Source organism: Pogona vitticeps, chromosome 3 (genome assembly GCF_051106095.1).
Source record: "Pogona vitticeps strain Pit_001003342236 chromosome 3, PviZW2.1, whole genome shotgun sequence".
NCBI classification, from domain to species: domain Eukaryota; kingdom Metazoa; phylum Chordata; class Lepidosauria; order Squamata; family Agamidae; genus Pogona; species Pogona vitticeps.
This window is the reverse complement of record NC_135785.1, coordinates 238,517,627-238,533,926: the sequence shown is the minus strand read 5'-3', so window position 1 is coordinate 238,533,926 and position 16,300 is coordinate 238,517,627. Positions and strand designations below refer to the sequence as shown.

Below are 16,300 nucleotides of genomic sequence, written 5' to 3'. Positions count from 1 at the left end.
CATAGTGATTGCTGTTAATTGTTCTTCTTTAGGTCTTGACCATTACCGCCCTGAGGTTTTTGAGCACAGTAAAAAACTGCTGCTCCATCTTTTGATTGCTCTCTCATGCAATAGCAATTTTCAAACAATTGCCTCAGTGCTTCTTCAGACCAGAGAGATGAATGAAACCAAGAGCCTCACAGTGCAGTCTGCACATATGCCTGAATACGTCTATACAGGTGATAAAGAGCAACTGTTAGGGTATATCCTTGTTCTGTTTTGTCTTCTACTTCATAATTCCTCTTATTTTCATTTGTTTCTGTCGTACTGTTTCAGACTATTTCTTATTATGATCTTAACACTCGAGTACAGTAGGCTCATAAAGAGAGATGCAGTCCTTGAGACAGCTTGGGCTGAAGTCGTTTAAGGTTTTAGATGTTAGAAACCTCACTTTGAATTCTGCCTGGAAATGGATCGACAGCCAGTGGAGCTGCTGTAATAAGGGAGTTGTGTGATCCCTGTTTCCAGCCCCAATTCTCAATCTGGCTGCTGCATTTTGGACCTGCTGAAGTTTTGGAACACAACCCAAAGGCACATGATCATTAATCATTAATAGCAGGACAACAACAAATTAGGGAAACATAATCCTTCGGCAAGGATAGAGAGGTTTGTGTACGTTTGGATGCTAATGAGTTCAATAATAATGTCTGAAAGAAAATGTCAGGTAGAATTTCCTGCGTAAGCTAACTGAAGGGAGTACGATTCATGAGTGAGTGTTATCCAAGTGACAGAACAATTTGTGTATTCTGCTAAATGATGCCACTGTGTAAACCCATTCAAACTAACAGCTAGAAGGCCATCAAAGGACTTGGTTCTTTAATTCCAGGGGCTGACTGTGTGTGAAGCCTTTCACTAAGGAGGGAGCCTCAGACTCCTGCACTCTCTCCCGTGAAGCTTTTGAACTTTAATGAGAATCAACACAAAATAACCTAGAAAAGTAGAACCTGGAGGCATGACCTATCCTTTTTTTTTTTTTTTTTTTTTTTTTTTTGGCAAGGGGTGGATAATATGAACTTCAGTTCTCATTAGAGAAAAGGAAGGCACGTAAGCCCAAGGCTCACTCATACTTGTAGGTTAGAATGCTTAGGCTGAAATAATAATGTAAATACTGGACTTAATCCAGTGTTATACAAGCACTCATCGCAAGGTTTCCTTTCCCTTCCCTTTTCCGCCGACGTCCGAGGAGCCACCTGAAAACTGGTTTCAAAGGGTTCTCCTATTTTTTGTCACTCTACTATTGTTTACAGATTTCAAGTTGATCACTCTGCGCTGATGGAGAAGAGATGCCATGGATAGTCATAGCATAGTTTTGTTGAACTACAGAACAAAGTTGAAAAATTCAAAATGTTTAAGGCAATAGAGTGCTAATGGAAAGAAAGGGCTATATTGGGCAACCAACACTGAAGCAGTGGATTGTATCCTTCCAGCCGCTACCTCTTGGTCTTATCTCTCCAGCAGATTCATCTTAGTTGTGACATAGACCCATATAAACCTAATCTATCCTCCACTGTTTACTGTGGCATGTAATAAATGATTTTTTTCCATATTAAACTGGGCCATATTGAAGTGCCAAGAGTTAAGAATTTTAGCCTGCATCTTTTGCTCCTTTATTTGGAACTTGGACTTGATTCAATAGGGCTTTAGCCCAGGCTTATTCTTAGATTGAGTATTCAGTGTACTGTTTCAGATTTGCAAATATCATACATCTGACTAGGGCATACATTATGCACACAGCCAGTGGTTGTGCTGGTTAAAGGATTCTAGGAGCTATACTTTAAAGAGGAGAAAAACACTTTTGTAAGCTCTGATTATAGAACCAACTCTTGATTATGGACCTTTTCCAGCTCTGGTTATGTAATACAGTTCATTTGAGTGTTTCTTACAGAGGAATGCAATATAAGTCTTGGTTAAATAAATCATCAGAAATATGTAAACTGAGATATTTTCTAGACCAACCTGATTTATAAGGGTGTGTATCTGCTCAAAGAAGATAATGTAACTTAACTATTTTGTAACTTCTGCAGACTACAAATTTGAATGTTCAGTCTCATTTTAAAAAACAAGTTGTTAGTCTGGTGGAAGTTCTGACCTCCGTGGTACATTCCATACTTATATATTTTTTTAAATTGCTACTAGGTGGCTTTGACTTTCTGAGGGAGTATCAATCATCTCCTGTGCCAGACTCCGGCCTCAGTTCAAGCTCTACCTCCTCCAGTATCAGCCTTGGAGGGAGCAGTGGAAACCTCCCACAGATCACCCAGGAGATAGAAGACATAGAGCCAACTGTGGAAATGGATGAAAAGGCAAACAAACTAATTGAGTTTCTAACCACCAGGTAATCAGGACAAAACAAAGATAGGAGGAGCTGCAGTCTTAGAGTGTTGCAGCATGTTTTTGGAAAAATTAGCCTGTTTCATAATTATGTGAAGGGTATATTTTTGAAATGGTGGCTGTGTTAGTCTGTGTAAGCATATTAGACAAGTAACAAAACAAAATAAAGAAGACAAAAACATTGTGGCCCCTTAAAGATTGCTGTATTTTAATATGAGCTTTTATGGACTGAGCTCACTTTTTCAGATACAAGAGTGAGACTACATGGTAATCATTTATACACGGCCTCAAGATAAAGAGACAATGGTTGGTTAGTAGACACAGGTTGCAAACTCTGTGAGTCCATGTTGCATTTCCCACCTGGTAATGACCTAAGATGTTGATATTCAATACGTTTCCTTTCAAACTTTGTTCTGTAAAAAAGTGACAATGGTTAGTAAGTAATGGAACCCCAAGCTATAGATACCAACACAGTCATAGTGAAATTACACATTTGGTAATGAGTTAAGAACCCTGGACTTTACTTTTGAAACTTGTTCTGTAAAAGGGGTAATGGTTAGTTCAAAAGGAACCTGGGCTATGGAAAATAGTAACATAGTTATTGTAGCATTTCACATTCAGTAATCAAGAACCCTTGATTAATTTTTAATCCTTTGAGATGGATACCCAGCATATGTAGTATATATTTTATCTTACCTCTCTCCGGATCTTTGTTCTGTAATGTTTCTTCTCCAGGATTTCAACTTATAAATCCTGAAGAAGGTGTCCACGTAGATTAGAGTGGAATGATCTGAAACAGGCTTCTATGTTTTGCCATTCCTGATGCCTGATTTATGTCCATTAATTCTTTTTACACAGAGATTGTCCAATTTGTCCTATGTAGAGTACAAAGGAGCATTGTTGGCAAAAGATGGCATAGATCACACTACCAGAATAACAAGTAAAAGTACCCTTGACGTTGTGTGTGACATTGTTGGGTCCTTTAATCGTGCTGCCAGAGTAAATGTGGGGTCAGAGCTGGCATCTGGTTTGTAGTAGGACAAAGTCCTCATCACTTTATCAGTGTTGTATAGGTCATTGTGTGTCAATAGTTGCTTGAGATTGGGGGATTGTCTGTAAACAAGACCTGCCACCAAAGGCAAAGGAAAAGAACTGAATATCAAACAGGTGTCTTATGGGTGTGTATGAAACGCCACATTGACTCACACAATTTCCAACTTGTAGTTAAACCATTGTCTTTTTATCTCTAGGTTGTGTATAAATGATTGCCAGGTACTTCCACTCTTATATCTGAGGAAGTGGACTTGAACCATGAAAGCTCGCATTAAAATGTAGCAGTTGGTCTTTAAGGAGCCAACATTGTTTTTGTCTTCTTTATTTTTGTTTTTATACTGTGTTTCTCCAAAAATAAGACAGGGCTTATTTTCAGGGGATGTTTGGAGTAGAGACCTTTGGTCTAGATGGGTGGGATAAAAATCCAATAAATAAATAAATGTGGTTTTTTTTCATGTACAACAATCTACATGTATTCAAATATTGTCATGTCATCTTCTAGTTGCTGCACAATGGTGGGTTTCACTTAACTGGGGCTTATTTGGGGGTAGGGCTTATATTAAGAGCATCTTGAAAAATCATACTAGGCCTTATTTTCAGGTTAGGTCTTATTTTAGGGGAAACAGGGTAGAATCATAGAAAAGTGAATTTGGAAGGGGCCTACGAGGCCATCAAGTCCAACCCCCTGCTCATTGCTTTTGCTGTTTATTGCTTTGTTATTTAAAGGATATGATCCATCATCAGTCTGGGTTGAATAATGCAGTCATAACAAGTTCCCAGTCCTTTTATAAACTCCACAAGTATCTAGAAAATACTGAAGGCTGTTGTGAAGGAGTGGCAGTATTGTATTCAAACCAGATACAGGTCTTCATCATCATAAAATATGTACCATGTTTGTCTGGGATTATGCTGAATAGTCTACTCATTAATTGATAAAACTGGCAGGCTCAGGATGCGTTGTTCTATGAAGAAATCCAACTGAGCTAAAATCTGCTATTTTTTCAGGCTACATTTTGACAACCTGTGCAGCATTTGGCATAATAATGATGCTTAGCTCTGCAACAGGGGAATCTCTGCTTTCTATGGTAACCAAAACAGAGACTGTGGTTTCCCCATCGACCCTTTAGTATAAATAAGAACAATATGAGCAGGAAACATTAACCTGACTTTTCTTTTGATTAATTTGTTTTTATTGCCATCATCCTATTATTTTATTATTTATTTATTTTATTTATATCCTGCCTATCTGGTCGGGTCAGGACCACTCTAGGCGGCTATAGCCAAATTTGATTAGCTATCATGTTTGATCCCTTTTTAGTATTGTATACTTACTGTTTTTAGCTTCTAATATTGTATTTTAATGATGTAAACCACCTTGGGTGCTTCTTAAGGAGAAAGGCAAGGTAAAAATACTATATAATAAACAAACAAACAAATAAATATGTGATCATTGTGCTCGCTGTCTCACGTCTCATTGGTTGTTTATTTTAAAAGTGAAATAAATGATGCTGTTGAAATGCATGCTTTCATGTTAATAGGAATGAATGGGATTGCATAAAATTTTGTACCACTCTTCCATCTTATAGTTGGGGGGGGTTGTATTTGCATTGTACAGTTTCAAATCTGATGCCTTCATTTTAACAATTGAAAACAATATATGTACGTTTTCTTCTTTCAAGGTCATTTGGTCCACTTTGGTGCCATGAAGATATAACTCCCAAAAACCAGAATACAAAGAGTGCTGAGCAACTTACCAGTTTCCTGCGTCATGTTGTGTCAGTCTTTAAAGATTCCAAGTCAGGTACTTAAAGATTCCAATTCAACCGATGATTCATTTAAAGAACATTCACTGAAGCAGCAGCTCTCAAAAATTATCTTTTATTGGGCAATTTCTAGTGCTTTTTCTTAGATCTTTTCACATTAAAAAAATGTCAGGAACGCTAACCTTCTCTGTGAATAGTATTGAAACAAAAAATGTTATCCCAATACATTTCTTTCTTTGGGAGTGGAAGAATTTTACTTGAAGTAAGAGAATTACGTCAAGACTGGGCTTCTGCAGTTGGCCATTTTTTTATAGCTACCTGTAATAATAAAGAGCTCTCCTTCTGCAGATACCATTGCTCACTTTTTAAACACAATACACTTTTTAGTCATCTTATGGGTGCAAGGATATTTGGTTTGCCATCCAAATACTGTTTATTAGTAACTGCTACTAAGGTAGTTGTCGTTATTTTTGCAAATGCGCCTCCAGAGATTCCAATGCACTATTCAGTTACAGACATACACACCCATGAATGTATGCGGTACTCATTGTATTTTAATATATTTATTTATTTTGTATATCCCATGTTTCTCCTGATATCAGGAGCTAAAACAACTGACAAAATATGGACTAGTCACCAAACAAAGTTTTCAAGATATTTGTGAAGTTAGTGGTTTGTTTTATATGCTTACCTGTCTAATTGTCTTTTAATATTAAAACATGGTGTTTTTAGTCGTGTCTGTTATTATTCATACTGTGAGCTACTTAGGGTCCCAGTTCTAGGGAAAAGACAAGATAATAAAATAAATAGGGTCCCATTTTGAAGTCTCTTGATTAAGATTTTAAATAAAACTACAAAGAGTCTTAAATACACCTTGGGTTCTTTTAAAGGTGAAAGGTGGGGTATAAATATTTTAAACAAACAAACAAACAAACAAATAAAGACTAGTACATTTTATTTGGCATTATCTTTCCTGGACAGTAACCCACTTTATCAGATGCATGGAGTCTTCATCTGGCAGAACTATTTCCAAGTAATAATCTCTTTTTTCCCTCCCATCAGGTTTTCATCTGGAGCAGCATCTTAGTGAGATTGCTTTGCAAACAGCTCTTTCCAGTTCCTCAAGACATTATGCTGGCCGCTCTTTCCAAATATTCCGGGCTCTGAAGCAGCCTCTTTCTGCACATGCATTATCAGATCTCCTTTCAAGATTGGTGGAAGTTATAGGAGAGCATGGAGAGGAGATTCAGGTACTGGTAGACTACCATGCAGTCATCAGTTCATCCAGCTCAATATCATCAATAGCGGGTGGCCAACATGTGATGCTCAGGCCAAAAATTAGTCCCTAAGAACCAAAATGTAAACATATCTTTAAATGCCGAAAACGTCCCCTATGGGGTATGGAGGATTCAATTTTAACAGACTCTTAGCATCCCAAGACTCCTCAGATGCCCCCAATGTTTTTAAAAAACGTTTGCCCAGTAGAACACACACAAGACTTTATCAGTGTAAAAAAACTTATTATTGTAAGATTCGTGGAAGGCACTGCCATGAGAACAAATGTGGATGCAGTCTTCCAAGGCCCAGACACGAACATCTGGACCACTCATCTAGTTGCTCATCTTCATCTACACTGACTGGCAATGGTTTTACCATGTTTTGCAACACAACCTGAACCCAAAGTCTTTGAAATGCAGAGCATGCTCTCTGTCACTGAGATTTGGTCCTTCCCAATTCCTTTCAGTGACTTTCAATACCATGTGCTTGGTTGCCATGTAAATCTGATAGTGACATTTAAAAGTACATTCTTAGTTGCTTCTTGTAGCTATTCTGTAAGAATCTTGATTAAGCATTATGCTGAGACCAGAGAAAATGTTGGGTTTTGGTTTGTTTAATTATGGCACTATGGTGAGAGTTTTAAAAAATGGCTAGCAGTTCTGCCATAACTTTATTTATGCTTTCATAACTGCAGTGTTGCAGTCCCTTGTGTATGGAGTACGTTTTTCCAGAACTGAGGGAGAAGACTAGAGAAGTGTTTCATGGGGCATGAGCTGTCTGGAAAAACAACCTTGACTTGCTCTCTCTGAAAGAGTGTCTCCTGTGTGTTGATAAAGGGACGGATTTCCCCATATGATCTGACAGCAGTTGCTTCTGAGAGTGAGCCATACATGTGTACAGGACTAAAAGAATTCCAGACAACATAGCTGTCTCTTTTTTTCCTGTTCACTTCACTCATTAGCAAATGTGAAAACATTAGCAATTCATAGCTAGGGCAGGGGGTTGCTCCATCAAAATCTTGGAGTAAGGATCTCCTTGTGCTTGGTCCACAATACACCCCTACAGAAAACATAGTAATAGGAAGCAATTAAGAATTGGTATTCTCTCCCCTTTTGATGGGTGGAATGCACAGTGGAGAAATAAGAAAGAATGAGAAATCTTCTCATGAAAAGAAGCTGAACAAAGGTCTGGACAAATATATTTTCTGACACCTCCTTCTCTGGTCTTTCTCAAAGTCTGTATGCTGTATAATTTAAACAAAGGGCAGGTGATTCTAAAAATTGAAAGTGAGTGCACATTGTAGATAGGAAATCCCAGCTCAGATTAGTCAGGAAATAGATCTTGAGGCTATGATGAAAAGTGCCTTGCAAATAGGGTGTGCTGCTGCAGTGCAATCTTAAGTTCAGTATATCAAGCCAAAAGCAAAGCAAAAATAAAGATGACAACATTGTGGTACTTTAAAAACTAACTGCTATGTTTTAATGTGAGCTTTCATGGACATCCATGAAAGTTCATGTGAAAATATTGTGGTAAGTCTTTAAGGTGCCACAATGTTGTTGTCTTTATTTTATTTTTATTTTCTTTTGTTTGGGCCTGATATGCTAGCATAGACTTAACACAGCTACCTCTCCTTAAATCCAGTAGTCAGAGCTATGAAAAAAGTTAAGCATAAAACTTGTTATTATTATAGAAATCTGTAGTCTCACATTTAGGATATAAGGGATTGCCGTCATAGTCATGCTTTGTTTATGAGCCTCAGAGAGATTTACATTCCTAAAACTAAGCAAGATAATCATAACAAACGGAAATAAGTTAAATTCCAAAATAATACCAAAAAAACCTTCCTAACAACGTCCCTTCACCAGAGAGAAAGAAAAAGAAATTCCTGTGATTATACTGGTTGTGTGATCCTTACTAAGATAAGAGATTAAATAAATTGGTTTGACATTCCATTTTCAAGATCATTGGCACCTTTGATATTCATTAATAATTAGATCAGAGAGCAACTACTTCTCATAGCTTCATCAGCCATTGTTTAAGGTGGAAGAACAGGAACCTTTTATTGTCTGACTAAAGCAATTTGGTATGCTGCTGTGACGCTACCATGCATGAGTTGAGCTGTGCACAGCAAAACCTTAGGTTCTACTTATGGAAAACATTTCAGATGATTCGTCAAGCAAGGACAGAGGTTAAAAACAGCTGAAACAGTATTGTAAAATGTACTGTACTATGTAATCATGTAGTTTTTGCCGTTGCACAGAAATCTAACTAGTGAGCAAGAAATCATCCCTTTACACATTCATTTATTGATTAATTTGTCTCTGAATAAAATATGCAGTGGGTTAGTTATTGTATGTTTAGTGTGTCTCTTTCACCATTCATTCTAGAGGTCATAATATTGCATATTTGATAATGAGCATTCAGTGTGAAATAGTGAGATTAGACACCAGACATGATGATTGTTACTGACAATGAGTGGCCATATCTACTTAAGTAACCAGCTTCCTATATATTTGGCAGGGTTATGTTATGGAAGCACTTCTTACTTTAGAGGCTACTGTGGATAATCTTTATGACTGCCTGAAGAACAGTGATCTCTTGACAGTTCTGTCTCGGTAAGAGTTTTTTCTCTTTGATTATTAAATTCTAGTTACAAAATCCAGAACTTCCTTTCTATAAAACTTATTTTAGATAATCAATGCAGTTAGTTCTGTTTAAGCTCCCTGTGGAGGCTGAGACATAAATAGGTTTACTCAAATGCAAAGTAACTAGCTAATCAAAAGTAACAGCGCAATCTGCTTTGGTTATACAGTATATGGAATAAAATAACTGAGTATATGTATAAGAATGGGGATTGTTTGGGAAAAGTAAGGACAGTCATGATGCTTCTGAATTAGTGTAGGGCTAAAGAGTACTGATGAAATGCAGTACTATCCATTGTACAGTAGATATTCCGCAAAACACTGTTTTGTAGATTATTTTGTCTGTCTCAAAGCCAAAACCATAGGACTACACAAAGCACATGGCTTGTGCAAAACTGGCTGCCTGAAGTCAACAAAAACATTTGTAGCTTCTGTTTCAAGTCTACAAAAGTACAGTGGTGCCTCGCACAATGATGTTAATTGGTTCCAAAAAATTCATCGCTGTGTGAAACCATCGTTCTGCGAAACACCATTTCCCATAGGAATGCATTGAAAACCGGTTAATCCGTTCCAATTGGAACGGATTGCCGTCCTTAAGCGAAAATCGCTATGAGAAACATCATTGAGTGAAACCCGGTTCCCCAATTGAAATGCATTGAAGCCGACTCAATGCATTTCAATGGCTTTGCGAAGTCCTTTTTCGCTCCTGTAAAAGTATCTTACAATGGTTGGAACCTGTTTTAAATGCTTGCAGTCATTAGCCCACCTCCTGAACCCTATGGAAACTTAATTTGGTGTTGTTCTGAGTCGTCGTTAATTTTTGGTGATTTTTTGTTTTTTCTCTCATTGAAATGCATTGGACGGACAGTTCAATAGTATTCAATGAGAGAAAAAACAAAAAATCACCAAAAATAACGACGACTCAGAACAACACCAAATTAAGTTTGCATAGGGTTCAGGAGGTGGGCTAACAATTGCAAGCATTTAAAACATGTTCCAAACATTGTAAGACACTTAAAAATGAGCGAAAACGGAAGAGCTTCAAAAGCACTGAAGCCGGCTTCAGTGCTTTTGAAGTCCTTTCCAACGGACCGTTCAAAGGCTTTCAATGGAGAATTAAAAAATTCACAAAAAATTAACGACGACTCAGAACAACACCAAATTAAGTTTGCATAGGGTTCAGGAGGTGGGCTAACGATTGCAAGCATTTAAAACAGGTTTCAAACAGTTTAAGACACTTTTACAGGAGCAAAAAAGGGACATCGTTAAGTGAAATTCCCCCATAGAGAACATCGTTAAACGATGGGGAAAATTCCTCAAAGAAACCCATCGCTGTGTGAATTCGTCGTTGTATGAAGCAATCGTTGTGCGAGGCACCACTGTATCTAAGTTCAGGTGGCACCAGCTAATCCTTATGTGTGATTGTTGCTCGCTTCACATTCATGTTCATTTTCTTCCTCTGCTGCACTGACTCAATTGTGTCCCATTGCAATCATTTTATTTACTTTCCTATCATAGAAGGCAACAGCTTCTTAAAGAAGAGAATATGAAGTAGCCATATAATTCACGCACACCCCTCCAATGTAAGGAACTGAAATCATCCATGTATTACTTACGTACATGCAGTTGCAGTCCATTGGCATAAATTAGAGCAGCAAATTACCATCAGTTAAGAAGTCAGAATTTGCATTTGGTGCTGCACACCTCTCATGTACATACACCAGCTTTGTAAACCAGCAGCAATTTGCAGCTGAACTTCATGCTGTTAGATTTAATGCTGCCATAATCCTCCAGCTGGATTCTGGCTGGTATACAGTTATTAGTGAAGACCCAAAATATAACATCTGCTAACAGTGATACTATCTGTAACATCTGCACACAGCAGAATCCCCCTCCTCATGTATGGGTGGAAATACCCTCCCACCTCACACACACTTGTTAATGGAGTACAGTGGTGCCTCGCTTAACGAGTGCCTCGCTCAACGATGAATTCGCATAACGATGGCCTTTGCTGGAAATTTTGCCGCCTCACCTAACGATGTTTCCTATGGGGGATTTTCGCATAACGATGTTTGGGACCTTGCTTCACTTAACGATGATAGTTTTAGGTCCCCTGTTTCGTTTAACTTTTTTTTGACAGCCCTGTTTTTGCTATTTTAAAAATATTCTAAAATGTTTAAAAAATGTTTAAAATGCTTGGAAACGTTAGTGCACCTAATAAAACCTTCGTTAAAGTAATTTGGCTTCGTTCTGAGTTTTTTTGAATTTTTGGTGATTTTTTTTCCACCATTGAAATGTATTGAATAGGCTCCTATTGGAACGGATTAACCGGTTTTCAATGCATTCCTATGGGAAATGGTGTTTCGCTTAACGATGTTTTCACATAACGATGTTTTTAATGGAACCAATTAACATCGTTATGCGAGGCACCACTGTAAATGACTTCAGTGGGAAAACATAACTAGTGCTAGGAGAAGAGCAGCTTTCTCCTTCTTCTTGAACAAGGCTGCCTGCATTCTTTATATTTTCACAGTGGCTTTACTATGAAATTCACTGAGCAGAATGATGGATATCTTGTTGTAATGGTTGCAAGGAGGAAATAATTTTGGTGAATGCCAAAGTACACCAAATGCATTGCTGTTAGTGTCTAGGTTCTGTTGCACTTCTGTCTACATTATCAAATCTGTGATACAGATCACTGATTAGAATTCATTATATGTTTGGTTCCCCCCCCCTTTGATTTGCCTATGTAGAGATACTGGCTCAGCCTTTCATTCTCATCAGATCAGGAGATATTTTGCCCTACAAGGATAAATACAGTATTTTGGAAAAGGAGAATCAGAAAGTTAGGTTGCATTTGTTCAATCGCTGTATTATGGCCATGGAGAGATTGCTGCTAACTTGCATCTTTAATCTGTGTGGAGCTCTATAATAAGAGTCAAAGACTGGTTTCCGTATTAGACAGCTGTCATGGCTAATGGTGTGTGTAATGGTTACAATGTTGGACAACCGAAGAGTTGTCCAGCAGTTAGTGATGGAACTCTTCTTAGTGTCAAGATATCGTTCTTGGCAACATTTTCCTGTTTCACTCCTTTATGTGAATATCCACACTAATTGCAGGCTGCACTAATCACAGGCTACACGCATGATGCATCTGTAAGTCTAGGTCTTGCAGCTGTACCTTATGAAATTTCTGTGGAACAATAGACCCTATGGCTGTAAAAGAACAGACCCCATGGCTGCCCCTTTTAATGATCTGTTGCTTTTTTTATTCTCAAAATATAGAGCGTATATACTCTCTGCTGAAAATAATAACAATCAAACTTCTAAGAATCCAGATTCTCCAGCTATATTCTGCCATTTATAGAAGTTATACACATGTGAAACATATTTGAGTATATGTTGTTTTCTGTTATCTGTTGTGGTTTTGTTAACTGCAATACAGAGCACAGAAGCTTTAACCTCATGGAATGAACACACTGAAATCCTAAAACTGGAATTAGGTCTTCCAGAATTATTCCTAAAAAAAAATAGTTGCCAAAATACTGACCCAGTGATTCAACTCTGCATTTGAGGGTTTGTGTGTTATATGTGGACACACAGGGAAAATGTAAGCAGGAACCAGCCCTATGAAATACATGACAAGATAGTGCTTTGCCGTTCCTGTAGGATGGTATAAGCCAGAAGTCCCCAACCCCCAGTCTGCTGCCCAGTGCCAATCCGTGGCCTGAGCCACACCAGGCTGTGGAGACAGACCTCCCCCCTCACCTCCACACAAACTCTCCCCTGCAAGCCCGTTTCTGCCTGCGCCCATGTAAGTGCTCCCCCACCCCTTCATGCATACGCGCAAGTGCCCCCTGAGTGCCATGCCACATTTTGCACATGCACGCCCACACGAGCGCTGCGCCGCTCTGTCATGGCTACTGTCTTGCACAAGCGCCCCCACTCCTTCGCACATGTGCACAAGCGCAGGGGGGTGCCCTGCCTTCCCCACCCAGTCCGTGGGGCTAAAAAGGTTGGGGACCGCTGTTATAAGCAATGGATTTCCCAATATTCAACTGAAAGGAGCAGTTCCTCTTCATGTGGAGTTCTGTACACTGAGTGTCCTATATAAAAGATCTGTGGAAGAGAAAATCTTATGTTTCCCCATCTACAGTATTTATGATAATCTTGCTCCTTTAAGAAGTGGGTTGAAATCCTTCTTTATTTATTTTTATTGGGGTTTTGTTTCCCCCTTAGATCATCATCACCAGACTTAACATCAAGTTCAAAACTTACTGCAAGTCGGAAGAGCACAGGACAGCTGAATGTGAACCCAGGGGCAGCAGGGAGCAACACAACAACTGCAGAGCGCAGCAGGCACCAGCGAAGCTTTTCAGTGCCAAAGAAGTTTGGTGACGTGGACAGATCCTCTGATCCCCCTCGCAGTGCCACGCTCGACCGGATACAGGCTTGCACTCAGCAGGGCCTTTCCTCCAAGACAAGGAGTGCCTCTTCTTTAAAAGACAGCCTTACTGATCCAAACAATATTAACAACCCAACTAACCTCTTGGCCACCATCTTTTGGGTGGCTGTGGCTATGATGGAATCTGATTTTGAGTTTGAATACTTAATGGCACTAAGGTTACTGAATAAACTGCTTGTTCACTTGCCACTGGATAAGGTGGAGAACAGAGAAAAATTAGAAAAGCTGCAAGGACAGTTGAAATGGACAGATTTTTCAGGGCTCCAGCAACTACTGCTTAAAGGCTTCACTTCCCTAACCACGACTGACCTCACGCTGCATCTCTTCAGTTTGTTAACCCCAGTATCACGAATATCCATGGTGGATTCTTCCCAGGCTATAGGTATAACCCATTTTCCTCATGCATTTTATTCCTTCTGTGCCTTTTAAAACAGAAGTAGAACACACCACTTTTTCAAACCTAAATATAATAATAAACTCTTCAGAATATGACAATAGTTATGTTGTACAAACATAGTACATTAATAGCTTAAAACTCTGGCTATATGATTTCACATGACTAAAAAAGCCAAGATAGTGGATAGAATGTCAAGAGACATGGGTTCAAATCTCTGCTTATCCACTGTGCATGTCTCCCAGAGGGAGTGGGAAAGTGGCAATGGTATACCATTCTGCCAACAGGTCACGTATCTTGGAAAGGTTATTAGAGCCTGGCGTGCTCTGGTCCATGGGGTCACGAAGAGTCGGACACGACTAAATGACTAAACGAACGATAGACTACAACCAATTTAATAGTACATAACAATAACATGTTATTAAGAGACATAGGGCAATCGCCAGAAACAACTGTCCTGTCCCTCCTCACTTCATTGCCCATCCTGTTCTTAACCCCACCAATTTCAAGTGGTAAGGGCTGTATTGTCCCAGCAGGTACAGAATCACTTGCATTTTCCGTTTCAAAAATGGCATATGGGTAATTTACACCGTCCTTTTAACTTGAATTGCACATCTGGATGGCTTCTGAGAGAATGACAGCAAGATCTGAGTCTTCTTTGAATCAGAAATTTCAGGAACTTTTGGCACCAATATGGTGGCAGTATTGTCGGGGGGAGAACAGGTGGCAGCATCATACATAAGCAAGGATGCGTATGGTACAATAGCCACGGATCGCTATAAAGTGTAGTGGAAATGGCTGCATGATGTGATATCATATTTCACATTTCCCCATTAAATGCACTGGCCAAATAAGTTGGCAATGATGTAATATAGCAGGAAAAGTAAGATCCAATGACACTGCATCCCTCCTTATCTTGTTTTCAACATTGCCAGGGAAGAGAAGATGAAGAGATGGCTGCCACTGGAAACAGCACCTTGGCCAAGTGTCTTCATTACTTGTAATCCCATCCAGATATACTACCATTTATTTGTTATGGAAGGCCAAGAATAGTATTGTCATTGTTCCTGTTCTGAAACAGGATCATACATCTTTCCTGGCCAAGTGCTTGCCTCTTCCTGCTCTCAAGCATTCTTTTTTAAAAAGTTTAGCCTTCCTGCTTCCCTAAATATATTAAAATGTTGTTATAAAGAATGTGTTTCTGGTTTCAATGAATAAGAGTCATAATGTTTTCATACAGAAGTACAAATTGAACCTGAAAATATATACAGATAGGATTTCACTATTTAATGAGAGCAAAGAAGGAGGATCATATGTAGGAAAATGATCATACTACACAGGCTTGATGTATTTTTATATAATACAAGGGCTGAAATCCTGGTGTGCAGTTACACAAAAGATGTACCTTTTACTGGCAAATTACCACAAGCTATGAAATCTCTGTAGGCATTATCTGTTATATACTGTTGTGTGACTGAATGTGCAACACATAACACCTATGGAGATTTCTTAACATGACAATTCATTACTAAAAATTAAGTCTTTTGCATAACTGTACAGCAGGATTTCAGATGTTTTAAAATGAAATAGTAAATACATAATACAGTGGTGCCTTGCTTAATGACAATAATCCGTTCCAGGAAAATCGCCGTTAAGCAAAAACATCGTAAAGCGAAAATAAAAACCCAATTGAAACGCATTGAAACCCGTTCAATGCATTCCAATGGGGTAAAAACTCACTGTCCAGCAAAGATCCTCCATACGGTGGCCATTTTCACTGCCTGTATAGCGAGGAATCCGTCCCTAAACATAGCGGGGAGCCATTTTAATTACCCGGCAACCATTTTGAAAATGCCGATCAGCTGTTTAAAAAACATCGTTTTGCAAAGAATCGGTTCCCGAAGCAGGGAACCGATCATCACAAAGTGAAATTCCCCCATTTAGACCATCATTTTGCTATCGCAATTGCGATTGCAAAAAGATTGTCATAAAGCGGATTTGTCATAATACGGGGCAATCGTAAAGCGAGGCACCACTGTATATGCATTTATAAATAATATATGCAATTATTTTGACAGCATGCAATTTAATTTCATGTATTCACTATTCTTGTCTTCTGTTTTTATCTTCCTCTGCTGCCAGGATTCCCTTTGAATGTTTTATGCCTCCTTCCCCATTTAATTCAGCATTTTGATGGACCAAATCAGTTCTGCAAGGATATAGCAGAAAGAATTGCTCAGGTACCATCTGTGTTTAGTGCTATGTATTATCTTATTAAATCCTAGGTTTGTTTTTGTTTCACTTTTAATGTAGCCTGATGTTCCTATGTTGTTAG

General features: G+C 38.7%; 1 protein-coding gene across 12 annotated transcripts in view; it reads left to right on the top strand.

Annotated features, from left to right (window-relative positions):
* The window catches only part of FRY (FRY microtubule binding protein), a 249,737-nt gene that overhangs the window by 183,711 nt on the left and 49,726 nt on the right, over positions 1 to 16,300 (top strand). For all 12 annotated transcript variants that reach the window (XR_012085008.2, XM_072993766.2, XM_078389991.1 and 9 more), the window contains 7 exons: positions 33 to 218; positions 2,176 to 2,374; positions 5,103 to 5,224; positions 6,249 to 6,436; positions 8,985 to 9,079; positions 13,346 to 13,953; positions 16,108 to 16,205. Coding sequence is in view for 11 of the 12 variants with exons in the window: in XM_072993766.2 (XP_072849867.2) it covers positions 33 to 218; positions 2,176 to 2,374; positions 5,103 to 5,224; positions 6,249 to 6,436; positions 8,985 to 9,079; positions 13,346 to 13,953; positions 16,108 to 16,205 (1,496 nt within the window). In the remaining variant the exon portion in view is untranslated. The remainder of the gene's footprint in view (positions 1 to 32; positions 219 to 2,175; positions 2,375 to 5,102; positions 5,225 to 6,248; positions 6,437 to 8,984; positions 9,080 to 13,345; positions 13,954 to 16,107; positions 16,206 to 16,300) is intronic.